Source organism: Arachis hypogaea, chromosome 7 (genome assembly GCF_003086295.3).
Source record: "Arachis hypogaea cultivar Tifrunner chromosome 7, arahy.Tifrunner.gnm2.J5K5, whole genome shotgun sequence".
Classification (NCBI taxonomy): domain Eukaryota; kingdom Viridiplantae; phylum Streptophyta; class Magnoliopsida; order Fabales; family Fabaceae; genus Arachis; species Arachis hypogaea.
The window spans coordinates 5,307,574-5,326,612 of record NC_092042.1 but is presented as its reverse complement, the minus strand read 5'-3'; the positions used below and the strand labels follow the sequence as shown (position 1 = coordinate 5,326,612).

The 19,039-nt window shown below is 34.9% G+C and overlaps 1 protein-coding gene across 2 annotated transcripts; it reads left to right on the top strand.

Moving 5' to 3' along the window:
• The first annotated feature begins 14,358 nt into the window (after positions 1-14,358).
• On the top strand, positions 14,359-18,146 carry LOC112702158 (ABSCISIC ACID-INSENSITIVE 5-like protein 2). Of its 2 annotated transcripts, none has more exons than XM_025753075.3 (4): positions 14,359-14,840; positions 15,230-15,915; positions 16,033-16,104; positions 17,476-18,146. In XM_025753075.3, the coding sequence occupies exons 2-4, from the start codon at positions 15,253-15,255 to the stop codon at positions 17,554-17,556; spliced, it is 816 nt and encodes a 271-aa protein (XP_025608860.1). In that variant the 5' UTR covers positions 14,359-14,840; positions 15,230-15,252; the 3' UTR covers positions 17,557-18,146. The 2 variants fall into 2 exon arrangements, with proteins under 2 accessions (XP_025608860.1, XP_025608861.1); XM_025753076.3 differs by having other exon boundaries at positions 14,424-14,840; positions 15,265-15,915.
• Positions 18,147-19,039: the final 893 nt, after the last annotated feature.

The window sequence follows — 19,039 nt, the reverse complement described above, 5'->3', positions numbered from 1 at the left end:
TTTTTTTTTTTTTACACATGGGATCATTGCTTTTAATTGGGCTTCTTTTATGGTCTGGACTTTTAATTGGGTCTCTTGAAATGGACAATCCCAGTAAAAAGCATCTCCTTTCCGGGCTTGTATCCCTTTTAGGGAGTTAGGATCTTTGTTTGGCCCAAATTGATTTTCCCAATTTGTTTCAAAACCGAAATTCTAATATAATTGACCACCCCAAAAATGAAACACAAAACTAGAACTACTTCTTTATTCTAAGAGCACCCGAGCAAATTTTTTTTACGGATTCTAAGGCCTCCCATGCTTTTAAGGTTGCTAACCTTCTTCCAACTCATCAAGTGAATTTTCTTTTTCTATTTTATTTCTACAAAAAATCTTTACATTTACGATTAATCAACTCACAAATATACAAAGGTATTAGTAGGTTGCATAGTATAACTAAAAAGATAGGATAGGATATATTTCACCAGTGTCGTGCGGCCAGCAAGGAAGAGAGTTGAAATTTTTCAGTTATTGAGTCTTAAGTTCATTTTTTAATGATATCACTATACGTATCTTTATTAACTCTCGAATATAACAGGAGACTCCAAGATTTTTTTTCCAAATTATTTGTTCGGATAAAATGCAGGACGTTGCTGGTCTCACTCTTGACATTATGGCCAACATTACTAGAGAAAAATATGCGAGTTTCATTACTAGAGAAAAATATGCGAGTTTTGTCATTGTTAACTTTTTGGCCGTAACTCCTACAAAACTCTTCCAAAATCTTACTCGTGACCTCTATTTAACACATATTAGCCTTGAAAAAGAGGATAAGATCGTTCGCAAATCATAAATGAGAAAGTTAAATCCCATCCATTTTCAACTGGATAGGTTTTCATAAGCCCTATTTGCAAGCTGCACTAATCAGCTGGGACAGTCTTTCGACGCACAGAACAAAGATGTAGGGTGAAATTGGGTCTCCTTGTCGAATTCCTCTAGTAGGAGCGAATTCGTCCAAGGTTTCCCCATTCCAAAGAACCTTCATCCTTGTAGTAACGATACAGTAATAAATTAACTCAATACAATGAGCTAATAACCCAATATCCAGTAGCGTCTCCTTGATAAAATTCTATTTCAGCCAATTATAAGCTTTCTCAAAATCAATTTTTATTGCCATCCAGCCTTTAGTGTCCTTTTTGTGTCTCATGGAGTGAATAACTTATTGGGATATGATAATATTATTGAAACCGTGTCTCCCAGGGACGAAGCTACATTGTGTTGTTTTGACCAATTTTTCTATCACAGTTCTGAGTCTATTGGCAAGAATTTAAATGATAATCATGTATGACATATTATACAGGCTAATCAGACTCGTTTGTTTCAAGTTAGTTATCACGTCAACCTTAGGAATTAAGGATATTAGCATTTCGTTATTTACTCTAATATATTTGGGATTGTTGAAGATCCTTCCCACCATGTTGCATATGTCAGGAACCACTAGATTCTACTTGGTTTGATAGAACATAGCTTGAAAATCATATTTTTCTGGCGCTTTAAGACTACCTATGCTAAACACTGAGTTTTTAATATCCTGAACAGAAGAAACACATCAAAGAAAGTCAAGATCGGTAATGGATAGGACAGGAAAAAAAATTTTTAGAATAAAATAAATATATGGAAGATTATCAAAGTAAATATTAGAGAAGAAAGACTTAGCCATGTCCTCAAGGATGGAAGTATCCGAGATACAGGCACCTTCATCATTTTGAAGCGAGATAAGTTTGTTTCTTGTTCTTCTGGCCACAGTGGTTCCATGGAAGTACTTGGTATTTCTATCTCCCATTTCTAACTACTTATACCGAGATTTCTAAAACCAATGAATATCTTCCTAATTCAGGATCTCTTCGTATTCCTTCCATAGCTGGGTCTGAAGCTCTTCGAGAAATTTGTTGTTATCGTTAGATAAGGAGGCCGCAAAACCCTTAAGTCTTCTTAAGATTTTGTTCTTCCTTCTCTGAATATTTCCGAACACAGAATAATTCCAATCTTGAAGAGACTTTTGGAACTCTCTAATCCATTAGGCCATGAATTTTGTACATTCTAACTAGTGGAGACCACATTGTCAAAATTGGGGTGGGTGAACCATGCTGCTACGAAACGGAACGGACGACGACCTCTATTGAGAGAGGGAGGGGGAGACAACTGAAGGAGAAGAGGGGTGTGATCAAACTTTAATAGGGAGAGGTGCATGATTATGGCCTCAGGAAATAAAACCTACCAGTCAAGGTTACCAAGCCCACGATCGAGTCTTTCTATATTCCTCTTTTCCAAGTAAAAGGCCAGCCAGAGTAACCAAGGTCAATAAGTTCACACTCCATAACACACTTTTGAAAATCAGGGCATGCTCAATGATGTTGTAGGGTTGAACCCCCTTCATCTCAAAATCTTGGAGCATGGCATTAAAATCTCCAATTAAACACCAAGGATGATTGATCCCAGAAGACAAGATTTGAATATAATCCCAAAGATCACGACGGAAATTTCTCTAGGGCTGCTTGACAAACCCCAATTTGACGGTTTATCTTGTATTGATTTTAGGGGATTTTATCACCTTTTACCCACATTTATCCATTGAAATAGCATGGTTTTATAACTTCTCCTTTAATTGTGCTTAAGAGTGAAAACATGCTTTTTAGGACTTAAAATAGCTAAATCTAATTCTCCTTGATTCCATTAGATGCCTTGATATGTTTGTTAAGTGATTTAAGGTTTAGGAGGCAAAGATTGGATCAAGGGAATGAAGAAATAAGCATGAAAAGTTGGAGAACTCATGAAGAAATGAAAGAACCGGAAAGCTGTCAAGCCGACCTCTTCGCACTTAAACAACCATAACTTGAGCTACAGAGGTCCAAATGATGCGGTTCCAGTTGGGTTAGAAAGCTAACATCCGGGGCTTCGAAAAGATATAAGATTTGCCATAGTTGCTACAAGTATGGTGGCGCGCACGCGCATAGTACGCGCACGCGCCGTTGCTGCCACCTAGTCCACTTGAAGCAAAACGTGGCCAGCGATTTTAGAAGCCTTGTGGGCCCAATCCAACTCATTTCTGATGCTATTTAACCCAAGGAGTGAAGAGGGAAACACATGTTAGTTACCATTAGTTTAGTTTAGTAGTTAGAATTAGTTTCTAGAGAGAGAAGCTCTCACTTCTCTCTAGAATTAGGATTAGGATTAGGATTAGTTCTTAGATCTAGGTTTTAATCTTTGCTTTCTTCTACCTCTACCTTTCAATTCTTTGTTGTTACATTCATCTTCTTCTATTCTTTTATTGTAATTTCCTTTATGGTTGTTCTTATACTTTGTTGTAGATCTACTATTGTTCCTTCCATTTTCTTTCAATTCAATAAGAGGTAATTCATAATAATTGTTCTTCTTTGCTTTTCTATTGTTGATCTCTTGCTTTTGTAGTTAGATCTCTCTTTAATTCTCGCATTTAATAATGTTTACTTCCATTGCACTTTATGTGTTTGTTGAAATGTCTCTTTTAGTTTTAGTGTAGATTTTGTTCCTCTTGGCCTAGGTAGAGTAATTAGTGACACTTGAGTTATCTAATTCCTTTGTTGATTGATAATTGGAGAGATTGCTAATTAGTTTGGAGTGCACTAAAGCTAGTCTTTCCTTGGGAGTTGGCTAGGACTTGTGGCTCAAGTCAATTCATCCACTTGACTTTCCTTTCTTTAGTAAGGGTTAACTAAGTGGTAGCAATGAACAATACTCATCACAATTGAGAAGGATAACTAGGATAGAACTTCTAGTTCTCATATCTTGCCAAGAGCTTTGTTAGTTGTTAGTTTATTTTCATTGCCATTTACTTTTCATGCTTCTTATCCAAAACCCCAAAACACATCACAACCAATAACAAGACACTTTATTGTAATTCCTAGGGAGAACGACCCGAGGTTTGAATACTTCGGTTATTAATTTTAGGGGTTTGTTACTTGTGACAAACAATCTTTTGTATGAAAGGATTATTGTTGGTTTAGAAACTATACTTGCAACGAGAATTCATTAGTGAAATTCTAAACCACCAAAAATCCAATCGTCAAAATGGCGCCGTTGCCGGGGAGTTGCAATGGTGTTATGTTATTGGTTATTGTATATATGTGAATATTGTGAATAGCTTGGTTTTTTTTGGATTGCTTGCTAGTTAGGACTTTGTTTCATTATTTCTTAGTAGTTTTTGTTTTTATTTTCTCTTTTCACTATGAATTCTCATTTTGGCTATGAGTGTGATTACAACTATGTTGTAGGAAGTGGAGATTACAATGAAGATATGTATCAAGGATGGAACAATCAAAGGGGGGAGGAGCCATATGCATATGATCAATCTTCATGGCAACAACCTCCTCCACCAATGCACTATGAAGAAGAGCCATTCTATGATGCATACCAATCCAATGGCTATGGTGAATCTCCTTGTGACTTTCAAGAGCCACCACCATATGCTTATGAACCCCCTCCTCAACATGGCCCCCAACCACACTCACAAGCCTCTTTTCACCAACCACCTTCATATGATCCTAATCCATATCCACCATTCCAACAACCATATGAGCCATATGAACCACACATAGAGCCACCACCACCCCAACATCACCACTTTCAAGAGCCACCTCCTCCATATTATTACCAAGATGAACCACCTCCAACATATGAAAATTTCCAACCACAAGATGAATACTACTTTCCACCACAACCTCCCATGGAAGAATACTTATGTCCTTCAATCCAAGAGCCCTATGATCCTACTCATGACATCCAAGAGGAACAAGAGTCAAGGGATCATCTTAAGGAAGCATTGGATCAATTTCAAGTAACCATGGAGTGTGTTGTGCAACAAGTGGAAAGAATGGAAAACATTGAACCACCACAACTCTACCAAGAAGAACCACCTTCCTACTATGAACCCTTCCCCCAAAATGATGAATCCTTCCAACCACCCCAATCTCTAATGGATGAAACCCCTTGGTATTGTTATTCAAGGGCAAGAAGAGATGAAAAGGGATGTGCAAAATTTCATGGCCGCCTTGGATGCGGTAACAAATCAATTAGCATCCCAATGCTTGAACACTCAAGGAACTCCCATGGCTACATGTGGAGAATTAAATGAAGAACATAGCATGAAGGAGAGATTGGAAATTCCGGTGGGAAATGAAGGAAGTTGCTTTGTATTGGAACAATTGGAGGAAGCTTTAATTGTTGTAGACACGGAAGAAGTGGTAGAAGACTTAGGAGATGCGAAGCCTCCATGGGAACATAGAGTTGAAGAAAACCCCTCCAAGATGATTGAAATTAATGCTAGGGACGAAAGTGCACACCTTCCAAGGCATACTCCACATGAAGACTTGGATGGGATAGAGAAAGAATTGAGTTCCCTTGGTGATGAAGATCAAGCATCAAGTCTTAGTGGTGAAGAATCCTTTGAGCATGAAGAACCTTCTCCCGGTGCATTTGAAAATGTCGTGGAGGTAAACTTCTTTCACCCTCCCAATTATAGTTTGATTAAGGGAAAAGGCTTAGATAGTATTAATGAACAAAGGATTGAGATTAAGAGATCTTGTGAAGAGGTGGAAGTCCCTAGAAATAGAAGAACGAGGGTTGGCTATGCTTTGTCAAGATCTTTGGAAGCATCTTTGCCTAGGTTGCCATCCACACCTTCGTTTGAGTGGGTGAAATTCATTTCTATTAGCTTTATTATCCCACTTGAATATGGTTTGCTTGAAACGGATGGCCAACTTAGGGAAGTTTGTGGGATGAAGCGTAAGCGGAAAAAGTTTTGTGGTTGGCGTTGCAAATCAAGGCTCATTATGGTTGATGCATCAAACATGAGATATAAAGGTTGGAGTGGTGCTCAAATAGATGGGTCTAGGAGGATTGTTGGGCACTTCATAGAGAATTCATCTTGTTCACCACCCGGGTGGACTAATAATGATGATCAACCTCAAGACGGGTGTGAAAATAAAGTGTGGGATCCCGAATCACAAGAAGAGGATCAACTTTGGGAGCCCCAAGCTTGTGAAGAACTCCATCAACACTTGGCTCAATCCATAAAGAATCTTGGGGCACAATGGAGAACCAAGCATTGGTGGGAGTTCCAAGATGAATACAAGCACAAGCCACCTTAAGAGGAGCTCCCCATAAGTCCAACTTAAGGACAATAAACAAAAGTGCTAGGTGGGAGACACCCCACCATGGTAAAATCTTTTCATTTTCTCTTTTGTATATATGGGTAGAATTAGTTTAATTTCATGTTTTGGTAGTTTGTTAAGTGCATTTGATAGTTTAGTATGTTAAATAAGGTTTTATGGTGTTTTGGTAGCTGTTTGGAGGTTTGGAATGCTTGGATTGGTGTAAAAACATACCAAAAATTTTGAAAAACAGAGCACCATCCACGTGTACGCGCACTACACGCGTACGCGTACATTGAGCATTTTCGACCATCCACGCGAGCGCGCCATGCACGCGTACGCGTGGGTTGAGAAGTTCCGCCTTCCGTGCATTAACCCGAGAGTTAGGCCCGCACTGTGCGCGCGTTGTGCCTTTGGCACAACCCCACTTGCACGTACGCACACATGACGCGTACGCGCCACTCTCGAAATAAACCATCGACACGCGCGCGCCATGTGCGCGTACGCGTGGATGCCCTTCCTTCACTACATTTCTTTTCTTCTCATTTTTCCATTTCTTTCCTTCTCCTTTCTTCTTTCCTTCTCCTACCCCTCATCCAACACTTCCAAACACCATGGATAACCATTTATTTTAGTAGCTTTAGTTTAGTTTTCATTTTATTTTCTCCATTTTCTTTATAAGTGTTGGATTATCGACTTTGTTTACTATACATTGTTGCCTCCTTATTGCCTAAATGCTATTTTAGCATGAATGTTTTTAGATAACATTTGTTGGATTCTATGATTGAGGTTATATTTTGCTACTTGGTTTTGAGTTCTTTATGCTTACCTTTTGAAAAATACCAAGTGATGAGAATTGCCTTCGAGCTTATAACTCTTTTGAATTGCATGTTGTAGCTAGCCATCATGTGATTTGAATTCTTTTTCCTCGATTAGGCAACCTCTTGATAGATGATGTTGTGCATTTACCTTAATGCATTGTGTTTCATGATCATATGCATCCGTATGTTTTAGCTTGAATGCTTTCATGCTTCTTTAATGCTTGTTTTACCTTACAAGTTCACTTAAAGCATCTCAAGCATACTAGAATGAGTAAAGTGCATGCCTCTTTTGTGACATAACTTTTAGGCTACCGTGTGTTCTAAACCGCGCAATTTAGAATTCACACACTTATTCGTCATTCATGTCACACTAATTCACTCACTCATTTCTAGTGATTTACCTCATTCCAACAAAGTATGCTTCCTTGCTTTTATATCTTCTCATCTTATGGTGTTATATTTTTGTTTTTTCATAAATGATGCACCACAAGCAATAACGGAAGCAAGACTAAGAACACGTAGCAATCCGGAGAGTCACCGTACCCCCTTGCTCATCTTTGAGTGCACCGAGGACGGTGCAAACTTTTAAGTGTGGGGAGGTCGTCCGACCGGTCGGCAATTTTAGGTGACAAGTTTCTAATTCCAACACTTTTGCATTTCATTCTAGGATTTCAGGATTTTTACTTGCATTCTCTTAATTTTTGCATATGTATACACAATAAGCTTAGTCAAAATAATGAATTTTCAAGATTTCTATCTATAGGGCACACCAATTGATTTGAGTGAAAACTTTTCATAAAACTTGCTTGATATATATCTTGTGGAACATGAATTTTTGAGCTAAGAACACAAGCAAGTGAGATTTGAGCCTAATGGTGTGGTTACATCTTATAACCACTTATTTTTCCTTCTTGTGTGCATTATTCTCTTTCTATGAATGTAATCTTTGATTTGTTTGATTCTTTATGTCCATTATTTTGTGTATTCATGCATTTATATGATTGAGGCCATCATTTCATTAGCTCACTTATCCAAATAGCCAACCTTTTATATTCCTTTGTTAGCCAGTTTGAGCCTACGCTTAACCCACTTGTTCTTAATTTAGCACATTACAAGCCTAAAGCGGAAAACAATAAATGTCCTTATTTGGATCTTTGATTGGCTTAGACTAATGTGTGTGAGTACCATTCAAGTGTGGGAATCTTGGGACATTGGGTGAATAAAAGGGTAGTTTTGTATTATTATTGGAAATATTGGGAATTGGGTACATACTCATGTATTGATCAAATGTAAAACCTTATGCATTGAGGTTCTTGTACATAGAAAGAAAAAAATGAGAAAAACAAAAGAAAAAAGAAAAAAAATATAGAAAAAGAAAGAAAAAGAAGAAAAAGAAAGAAATAAAAAGGGGGACAAAATGCCCCAAAGCAAAGTGTAGCTCAATAAAATCAATGCATAAGTGTTATGAAATGAAAAAGGATACATGAGTATGTGAAAAAGTGAAAAATGGGTAGTTAGATTAGAACTTAATTGTATAGGATGTCATAGGCTAGGTGGGAAGTTTAAGCTTATCAAAGATTCAAATTTCAAGCTCACTTAACCAAATATGCATCCTACCTTAACCCTAGCCCCATTACAACCTAAAGAAAAGACCTCATGATAGATGTGTGCATGCATGAAATATTTGTCGATTGTTAGAAGAAAAACAAATCTTGGAAAGCATGATTAGGAGAGAATTGAGTGAATCAACCCTAAACACTTGAGTGAATAGAGTGCAAATACATCCGGTGAGGGTTTGATGCTCAATTACATGTTTCCACCAATGATCATCTCCTTTCATGCAAGTTTGTAAAAATATTTAATAGCTCAATTCAATTGTGGTTTGGCATGGTTGTTAATACCTTTTGCCCTTGTGCTTATATATGCTTCTTGGGAATTAATTTATTTTGACCAAGCAATTGCATTCATGTAGGTAGTTGCATATAGGTAGATTGCATTTAGTTAGTTTTCATTGAATAAATGTTGATCCCTTTGCTTTCTCTTGGTTTAAGCATGAGGACATGCTTGGTTTAAGTGTGGGGAGGTTGACAAACCCCAATTTGACGGTTTATCTTGTATTGATTTTAGGGGATTTTATCACCTTTTACCCACATTTATCCATTGAAATAGCATGGTTTTATAACTTCTCCTTTAATTGTGCTTAAGAGTGAAAACATGCTTTTTAGGACTTAAAATAGCTAAATCTAATTCTCCTTGATTCCATTAGATGCCTTGATATGTTTGTTAAGTGATTTAAGGTTTAGGAGGCAAAGATTGGATCAAGGGAATGAAGAAAGAAGCATGAAAAGTTGGAGAACTCATGAAGAAATGAAAGAACCGGAAAGCTGTCAAGCCGACCTCTTCGCACTTAAACGACCATAACTTGAGCTACAGAGGTCCAAATGATGCGGTTCTAGTTGGGTTAGAAAGCTAACATCCGGGGCTTCGAAAAGATATAAGATTTGCCATAGTTGCTACAAGTATGGTGGCGCGCACGCGCATAGTACGCGCACGCGCCGTTGCTGCCACCTAGTCCACTTGAAGCAAAACGTGGCCAGCGATTTTAGAAGCCTTGTGGGCCCAATCCAACTCATTTCTGATGCTATTTAACCCAAGGAGTGAAGAGGGAAACACATGTTAGTTACCATTAGTTTAGTTTAGTAGTTAGAATTAGTTTCTAGAGAGAGAAGCTCTCACTTCTCTCTAGAATTAGGATTAGGATTAGGATTAGTTTTTAGATCTAGGTTTTAATCTTTGCTTTCTTCTACCTCTACCTTTCAATTCTTTGTTGTTACATTCATCTTCTTCTATTCTTTTATTGTAATTTCCTTTATGGTTGTTCTTATACTTTGTTGTAGATCTACTATTGTTCCTTCCATTTTCTTTCAATTCAATAAGAGGTAATTCATAATAATTGTTCTTCTTTGCTTTTCTATTGTTGATCTCTTGCTTTTGTAGTTAGATCTCTCTTTAATTCTCGCATTTAATAATGTTTACTTCCATTGCACTTTATGTGTTTGTTGAAATGTCTCTTTTAGTTTTAGTGTAGATTTTGTTCCTCTTGGCCTAGGTAGAGTAATTAGTGACACTTGAGTTATCTAATTCCTTTGTTGATTGATAATTGGAGAGATTGCTAATTGGTTTGGAGTGCACTAAAGCTAGTCTTTCCTTGGGAGTTGGCTAGGACTTGTGGCTCAAGTCAATTCATCCACTTGACTTTCCTTTCTTTAGTAAGGGTTAACTAAGTGGTAGCAATGAACAATACTCATCACAATTGAGAAGGATAACTAGGATAGAACTTCTAGTTCTCATATCTTGCCAAGAGCTTTGTTAGTTGTTAGTTTATTTTCATTGCCATTTACTTTTCATGCTTCTTATCCAAAACCCCAAAACACATCACAACCAATAACAAGACACTTTATTGTAATTCCTAGGGAGAACGACCCGAGGTTTGAATACTTCGGTTATTAATTTTAGGGGTTTGTTACTTGTGACAAACAATCTTTTGTATGAAAGGATTATTGTTGGTTTAGAAACTATACTTGCAACGAGAATTCATTAGTGAAATTCTAAACCACCAAAAATCCAATCGTCACTGCTGTAGACAGCTGTAAGATTCCACACATTAGAGTTTCTCCCAGCGATTTTTATGTGAATATACTGCTTATGATGATGGAGAATATCTTCTTTCCAATTATCCGTATTCCACAGACACCAAATTCTCCCGGAGAAGCCAATAGCTTCTTCCACAAAACAGCCATCAAATCCTAAATTCTTTCGGATCTTGCACCTCTTATCGCCACTGATATGAATTTCTAGAAGGATGAGGAATGTAATATCATACTCTTTCTTGAGATCATGGATGAGAAAGGAGAAAGATTTACTCCTCGCACCTCTACAATTCTACACTACAAGATTCATTAAAAAGGCTTGTAAAAAAATTGGTTATCACCAAAGACCAAAACCTACTTGAGGACAAACCACCGCTCCTCTAAATCAGCCTTGTCAATTTTTTACTTGCATATTTTCTTTTTGCATCCCGATGTTACTAGCCATGGCTTCATCCGGAGGTTTCTCTTTCTGTTACTTCTCAATAAAACCTTCCTTCGACATCCCCATCACCAAATCTTTATGCCGAGAAGGGGGGCTTGGTTAAAGAAGCCATTTTTTACCACAAAGGAATTGAGAAAATTATTAGTCATTTTAGAGACCTCATATGCTTCTCTTTGTTCACGCTCAAGTCTTCTCAAATAATCCAGCATCTCTCATTCCCAAAATTTCATCTCCTCATTTCTAGAAGCAGAGTATTTAGGTTGGGTTTCATTTCTTTCTGGCTTGATGTTACAAGTGTGGAAATCACAAATTTACCTTTATTTTACTTGTAATATTAGAAGAGCTTAGACTATATTTCATTGTTGGGCCTTTCCTTTGGGTTTGAAGATTCTTTCCCGTCTTGACTTAATAATCTTTTTATGAATACGGTTCACACTAGTTTGGCCTTTTTTAACCCATTTTTTTGTTTCAACTCCATTAGGCCCATTTTGCATGTTGATGGGAGTAGATTGTTCCTCATGCATAACTTTTACATTCAAATCTTTAACATTCACCGAATCATCTTGATAAAGAGCATTAAATCTGGATCCTTTCTCATTTAAGTGGACAATAATAGCATTATTTCTTTCCAATTCAAGTTGATCATCCTTAACTATAGTAAGACCCTTAAATCCCGTCTTATCTTTTCCAACTTTCTTTTTATATTGTTTTCGTACCATCATCTACAGCCCAAAGCTTGGGGGGTTTTGGTTTATTTTTTTGGCGAAATTCAAAACAGGATTACCATGATCTCTTTGCTCTGATCCTCGGGTTCCTCATGATTCTGGTAGGTCTCCGCTCCACCCTTGCTACCGTCGGTGATGTTCTCCTGGTGTTTGTCATTGCATCGTGGTGATTCCGGACATAAATCAGCTCTATGGTTGTATTTTCCACTTCCAAAACAAATCAAATGGCAACCTTCATATTCTATGTTGAGTTTATTCCCGAGAACTGAGATCTTGGGAACCAATTGCTTTGAGAGAGCTATTTCCACACATATTCTTGTAAATTTACCTCGAGAATGAATGAACGTAGTCCGATCAATTTTAAACATAGTACCAATCATCTATCCGACATGCCATAAGATCTGATGGTTGTATAACTCAATCAGAAGATTAGGAACCTAGATCCAGGCTGCTATCTTCTTGATTGCTTTCTCATATTCGAGGAAGAAAAGCCTCCATCTCTGCACAATAAGATAATGCTCTGCTATCATCCAGGGACCTCAAAGGAGAGTATGAGAATAGTCTTCTTCATCTGAAAAGTGAACGAGGAAGTAATCACAATCCATATCAATTATATTTATCGTACATTTCCTTATCCAATCACGTTTTAAGTATTGTTCCATGTAGCCAAGCACCACCATCTTTCCAAAAACTTTTACTATAAGCGCAGCGTGCCACGATTTACACCATTTATCAAATTCTTTTTTAGACACATAAATGACCGAACACGGGTCAAAAGGCTTTTCCTCTCCTGCCAGGCTTTCCTCCTGTTTGTACCATCGGTCCTCAGGGTCATACGCCTTTTCATCGACATCTTATAGTGTTATATATAGAATTTCCACTGAGGGACCAGTCATTTTCAGCAAGGAGTCTTTATAAGATGCCTTAGGAGCAACGTTGGTTTCAAAAGTGTCATCAACTGACATATCAACGCCTTCCACTGGTTGGTTGAGATCGACATCATTTCTATATTTCAATTTCTTTGTACTTTGGAGCAGCAACTAATCTTCTTGCAGGGATACCCTAAAAAAACGTTTTTCAATAATCATTTTTATTTTAGGAGAACATTTTTGGTATAACCCTAAATTCACTAGCGACTCAATGCTACTTCTTGTGAACTAACCAAAAGGAATGACTTTGGGTGAGTGATTTAATAGTATTATTTTATCTAATGATTATAGAGGGGTTGTAATTTTTCGTTAATTTTTATTTTTTAAAGTTGTATTTGTCTTTAAAAATAAGATAAGATAAGATATAAATGAGAGATATAAAAATTTAAAAAAATTATCGTTATGAATAAAATATTTTAATCCTTATTCTAATTAATATTTTTTATATTTTTCATATAATAAAATAAATAAATTTTTTACAAATTTCTAAAATAATAACATAACAAGTAAGCCTTGAAAAAATTGTGATGAACATGTACGTTTTTGAGAAAAAGAAAATTCAAAGAAATAGTAGAAAAATTGCAACCGTAAAGTTATGAGAGTCTCTAACAAAAAGATAAATCATATGTAATTTTTTTTAAGGATTTATCTTATATACTTGGGGGCTAAAACTTATTACAATTTTTTTTAAGAACTCAATGCTACTTTATTTTATTCAAAATATTTGAAAAATCTACGTGTCTTATTACTCAAATAAATTAGCAATTTTAACTATAAAAACTTCAAATAGAGATAATTCTAACGATAAATGTTACAAACTAACTTGATATCTACTATAAATGGGATTAGTTGGATAAAGTTATCAAAATTATTTAAAAAATTATTTACCAAATTATCCATTTTGAATAATTTTATTGAGCTAATATAATACATAATTAGATATTTACGATTTAGTTGACTAAAATTTTTAGTGTTGAAATTATTAACAGACAAAATATTAAATATTTAATTAGATACTGCTACAAAAAAAAGACTTGATTTTTTATTACCTTAAATGTCTTAATATAAATACCTAATCCAGCGACAATAAATCTATATGCCATGGATAAAATCTGAATTTAAATTTTTTAAATTTTGAATTTTTATTTTAAAAGATAAAGCGTGAATTTTTAATTTTAAATATTTTTTTATATTTTTTTTGTCCAATTTATAAAATAAATGATAAAAAAATTTATATTTTATCTTTTAAAATAAAATTTAAAATTTAAAAGATCAAAATTTAAAAAATAATTTTTTTAATAGAATATTATGGACACATTTAATGCTTTGTAATGGCATATTATTTATAATCATATTGGGTAAATATGAAAAAATTAACCATTAAATTAATTATTAATATAAAATATATATTAAAAAATAAATTTTTTTTGTATATAATTATTTTTATATTAATTTAATAGTTAAAATTTTTAAATAAATATTTAATTAAATTATCATCTAATAATTTTTAATTATTAATTTTATATAAAAATAATTATATTTAAATTTTATTATATTAAAATATAAAATATATATTAAAAATATGTAAAATAATTTATATATATACACAAATTTATGAAAATAATTTAGTATTTGATTGATTAATTCAAGAAACTAAACGATTAGGCAAAAACACCATCTTTATTGATCACTGTTTCCTCTAGAAACCGAAGGATACCAACTTGCACCATCAATTTTTTCTTTTTCCCTCTTCGCAATTCACACACAACACAACACACCAATCAAACAACAAAAATCCAAGCTTTCTGTCAAATTCCCCAAATCCCTCTCTTACCAACACGACCCCATTAAATTCCAAAACCTAGTTAACTTCTCAGTACCCTGCAACTTTGCAACTTGCGATTTGTCTATTTTCCCCTTCTCTCAATTTGACTTTTCTCCAATTTCAGTTGATTGAGGACGCCCCACCTGAAAAAGATGCCAACTTGCATAGTTTTCATCATGTAACTTGTGCAATCACCTTCAGCAACATCATTGGGTGCTGTCTTTTTGCGCCTTTTTCCCCCTTACAGATATCTTTGAGTTTCAGACAGTTAGATCCTATGTCAGGTAATCGACCTTCTTCTCTTACCCTTTATCAAATTTGTGCCTTGATTGTTTTTCTCATGTGAGTCTTTGATCTTTACCTAATGTTGCAAATAGATAGGGTTGATCATGATTTTGCATATTGAAACAAGTGGAAATTTTGAAAGGAATTTGTTTTGGACTAATTTGAATATACAGCATCAATGTCTGTACTTTCTTTCTTATGTGTACATAATGGGGTGTTTCATGTCATTAATGATTGTTGTATTTGTTTAATGATATATAAGGATTTGTTTCTGAAAAGAAGACTCTAGACTCTAGTATATGATTTGGATTTTAGAGTGAGTTATAGAGTTAATAGTTAAGTGATCAATGATTTTAAATTTTTAATTAAGAACTGTTTGTGATAACAGGTTGTGAGTTGAAAGTGTGTTGAATGGGTTTTCAGACTATGGGTTCTCAGAGTAATGGGCAACAGTCTCATTTACAGTTACAGCCACCACAGTTATCTAGGCAAGGTTCATGGTATAGTCTCACACTTGATGAGGTTAATAATCAGCTAGGAGACTTGGGGAAGCCGATGGGGAGCATGAACCTCGACGAGCTTCTCCAAAATGTGTGGACTGCCGAGGCGAGTAAAGTTGTTGGGGTACAAAATGAGCAGATGTCATCGTCGTCTTCCCTTCAACGCCAGGCCAGTCTGACACTGGCCCGTGCGTTGAGCGGGAAGACGGTTGATGATGTTTGGAAAGAAATCCAACAGGGGCAGAAAAAACGATTTGGAGACAATGTTAAAATTGAAGGTGGAGAAATGACTTTTGGTGAAACAACATTAGAGGACTTTCTGGTACAAGCAGGTCTCTTTGCTGAAGCTTCTGTGAGTCCGAATGTGGGGTTGAACAGATTGGATTCTGCCACCACACAAAGTTTACAACAAAAATCAGGCGTGTCGCCGTCCGCTTCGGTTAGCAGTTTGTCGGACACAAAGCCGGGTCGCAAAAGGGATGCTCCAGATGCATATGAGAAAGCTTTAGAAAGGAGGCTGAGAAGGAAAATCAAGAATAGGGAATCTGCGGCACGCTCACGGGCAAGAAAACAGGTTTAACCTAACAATTTGTCCCCCCCCCCCCCTCTCTCTCTCTCTCTCTTCCTTTTTGCTCTGTTTAGTGAAAATATTATTTTGATTGTTGCTTATCTTTGCCTGATGATGGTGCAGGCATATCATAATGAATTGGTTAGCAAGGTTTCTCGACTAGAAGAAGAAAATGTAAAGCTCAAGAAAGAGAAGGTGCAGGATCTCTCATTCATATTTTGTTTTCCCCTCAATTCTGTGTTGTTTTTATTGTGTCTATAATCAAGTATAGAGTCTCTCAAATTTTCTTTCCTTGAATATATTTGTCGTAAACTATGCATATTGAAACACAACTTAGTTTATCTGTCAACTATATTTTTTCTTTCCTTCTTAGAGAAATCCTTTCTTTTCTAAGCCTCGCGAATATTTATTCTAAACCAATGAGTACAAAGCTTAATTTATATGCACAAACAAATCCCCTTTATAATGCATTTGACACATCTTTTTCTTTTTCCATAATGCTTTTTGTTAGAGACTTGGGTGTTATGGTGTATCCAAAGTCCCACATTAGGTAGTAGGGATATTTGATGTTGTATTTAAAGAGTGGTTATTTCTCCTTAATAGCTAGCTTTTAAAGTGTGGTTCCCCACTTTCCTTAGATATTCAACACTTTTATGCTATAATTGGATGACGTATCATTTTCATTGTTTATACATATTATGTGTTGGTAAGTGGTAACATTTTCTAATACTAGCATTTAGGACCATAAGCTTTAATCCACCCCAAGTCTTGCATTCTACAACAAACAAACATGATTGCATTTGAGTTTGCATGTTATAAATTCATGATTCGTATGCTGTGTGCACACCATTTATTTGTAGCCATCTTTATTCATTTGTATATTGTCGGCATCATTCCGGGTATTTTTGTCTCATCAAGCAGTGTTATTATCATTGTTTTATTTTCTTATGGAAATTACTTCTTAGTCCTAACTTATGGTTAAAGCGAGTGAGCTTTGCAAGCTAGTGAGGCCGTGATCCTATTTTCTGTTTAGGCTTTTGTATTTATTATTGCCATATGAGTGGATGTCATTTTAACTTGGAGGGTTTGCTTGGTAATTATTCATCCTCATGGATAGATTTACATGTTCTATTGTTGAGGCTAACCGACAATGTTTTTTTAAGATAAAAATGATTTAACTCTAGGATTTTAGTTAATTAGCTTTGTTCCTCCATTCTTGTTAATGTTTTCTTGCTAGGTTTAGTTTCTTGGCTTCTTTACAATATCTTAATATTTTCTTGGATCATGGTAATCTCAGCATATTGTTTGGTACATCTATTGCTTGTGTTATCATAGATTTTATGGAAATTTTATCATGTTTATGATGATTGAAGCATCATCTTAAGAGTCATTTGAATGCAAGAAAACCAAGAGTCATAATTATCTTAGTATATAATATAACAAGAATATAGGAACTTTCTTAATTATTGCAAGGTGATTGATTGATTATACTAGAAACACATCATGGAACAACTGCAAATTCCTGATTCTATTCTGGACTCTCTTTTCTTTCCCCTTTCTGTTTAGGAATTCGAAGAGAAGCTACCATCCGAATCACAATCCGAACCAAAATATCAGCTCCGAAGAATAAGTTCTGCTTTTTTCTGACAATGTGACCTGCACTGAAGTATTTCTTTTTTGCTCCCCATGTTCTTGGTATTATTAAGCGGAACGCGTGGCGGATAAAGATTGCATCACTTCATTGTAGTGCTGAATGATGATGATTTGCTCCAGTAGCAGCAAATTTGTTCAATCTAATCTATTATCTTCTATATAGTTAAAATAACTAGAGGGTACATATTTGGCTATGGTTTCCTTTGATGAATCATAAGCTTAAGTTTTTTGCTTTGTTGGAAAAACGAAAATACCTGAAGAAAAAAAAGGAAAAAAGAAGAAAAGATTTGAGTGTAGTGGTGGAAAATGTTGCCTCTTGTGTAATATTATCCCTTAAATCAGGGAATTATTGCATGGTCATCAAGTTCTTGAAAGAAAGAAAAAGGTAACCAAATATCTAGGTTCTTCTTATATTAGCATATTCTTAGTGCAGAATTGTAATAGACTTATAGTTAGTATGGTTTGGCAAAGTTTTAGGAGGAGAAATTATGGAGAATTGGTGTTATCTATAGAGGGATTCTCCAAGTAAATTAAACACCAAAAGGGAAAATTTTAGTTTATTATGATAAAATTATTCAAGTGAAGTTTGCTTGCTTGCTTGCTTCCCCTGTTTTCTTTCTTTCTTTTTTAATTATATTTTTATTGCCTTAACTGTTTTGGATAAACAAAGAGATTTAACTTTATAGTTTATAGACAGTTGTGTAAGTGAGAAAGTTAAAGATAAGTTATCATTAAAGTAGAATCTATTACATATAGAATTTTTTTAATACTGGGTTGTTATTTCTTTCTTTGTACATTTCTCCCTTATATTTTCCCTTTTTGCAATTATCTAAATGCCACAAGATTTAAGTAAGATCTAAAAAGCAATATGAATAAATAAATGAAATTGAATGTAATAAAATGTTTGTTTTAGAAAAATCCTGAATTTAATTGATGTTTGAATGGTCAAAAGAAAATGATATATTTAATTTTTTTTTCTTTGGTGAGGAATAAAAGAAGCATTTTTGGTCAATGGAGAATAAAGTAATTATAAAATATGAATTATTAAACAATTTTTGGCTGGGCTTAAAATGAACAAAACTCATTACACAATTTGGGTTTTGGGCCAAACCATGAACAACCTGGATTCAGCCTCAATGCATGACATTAAAATATTAAACCCATCTACCCCAAAAAAAAAAAAATTAAAGCCAGTCTATAGTCATGGATAAAATATAAAAATAAGGACTTGCACTATAAATAAAATAATTCCATGGATTTAGATCCATTCCCACCGACAAATTCTTATTTAGAGTTCAATGAATTAATTCTTGATTTATTAGGTTAGAAAATATCATGGACAAATATATATATATATATATTAATTCTTGATTTATTAGGTTAGAAAATATCATGGACAAATATATATATATATATATATATATATATATATATATATATATATATATAGAGAGAGAGAGAGAGAGAGAGAGAGAGA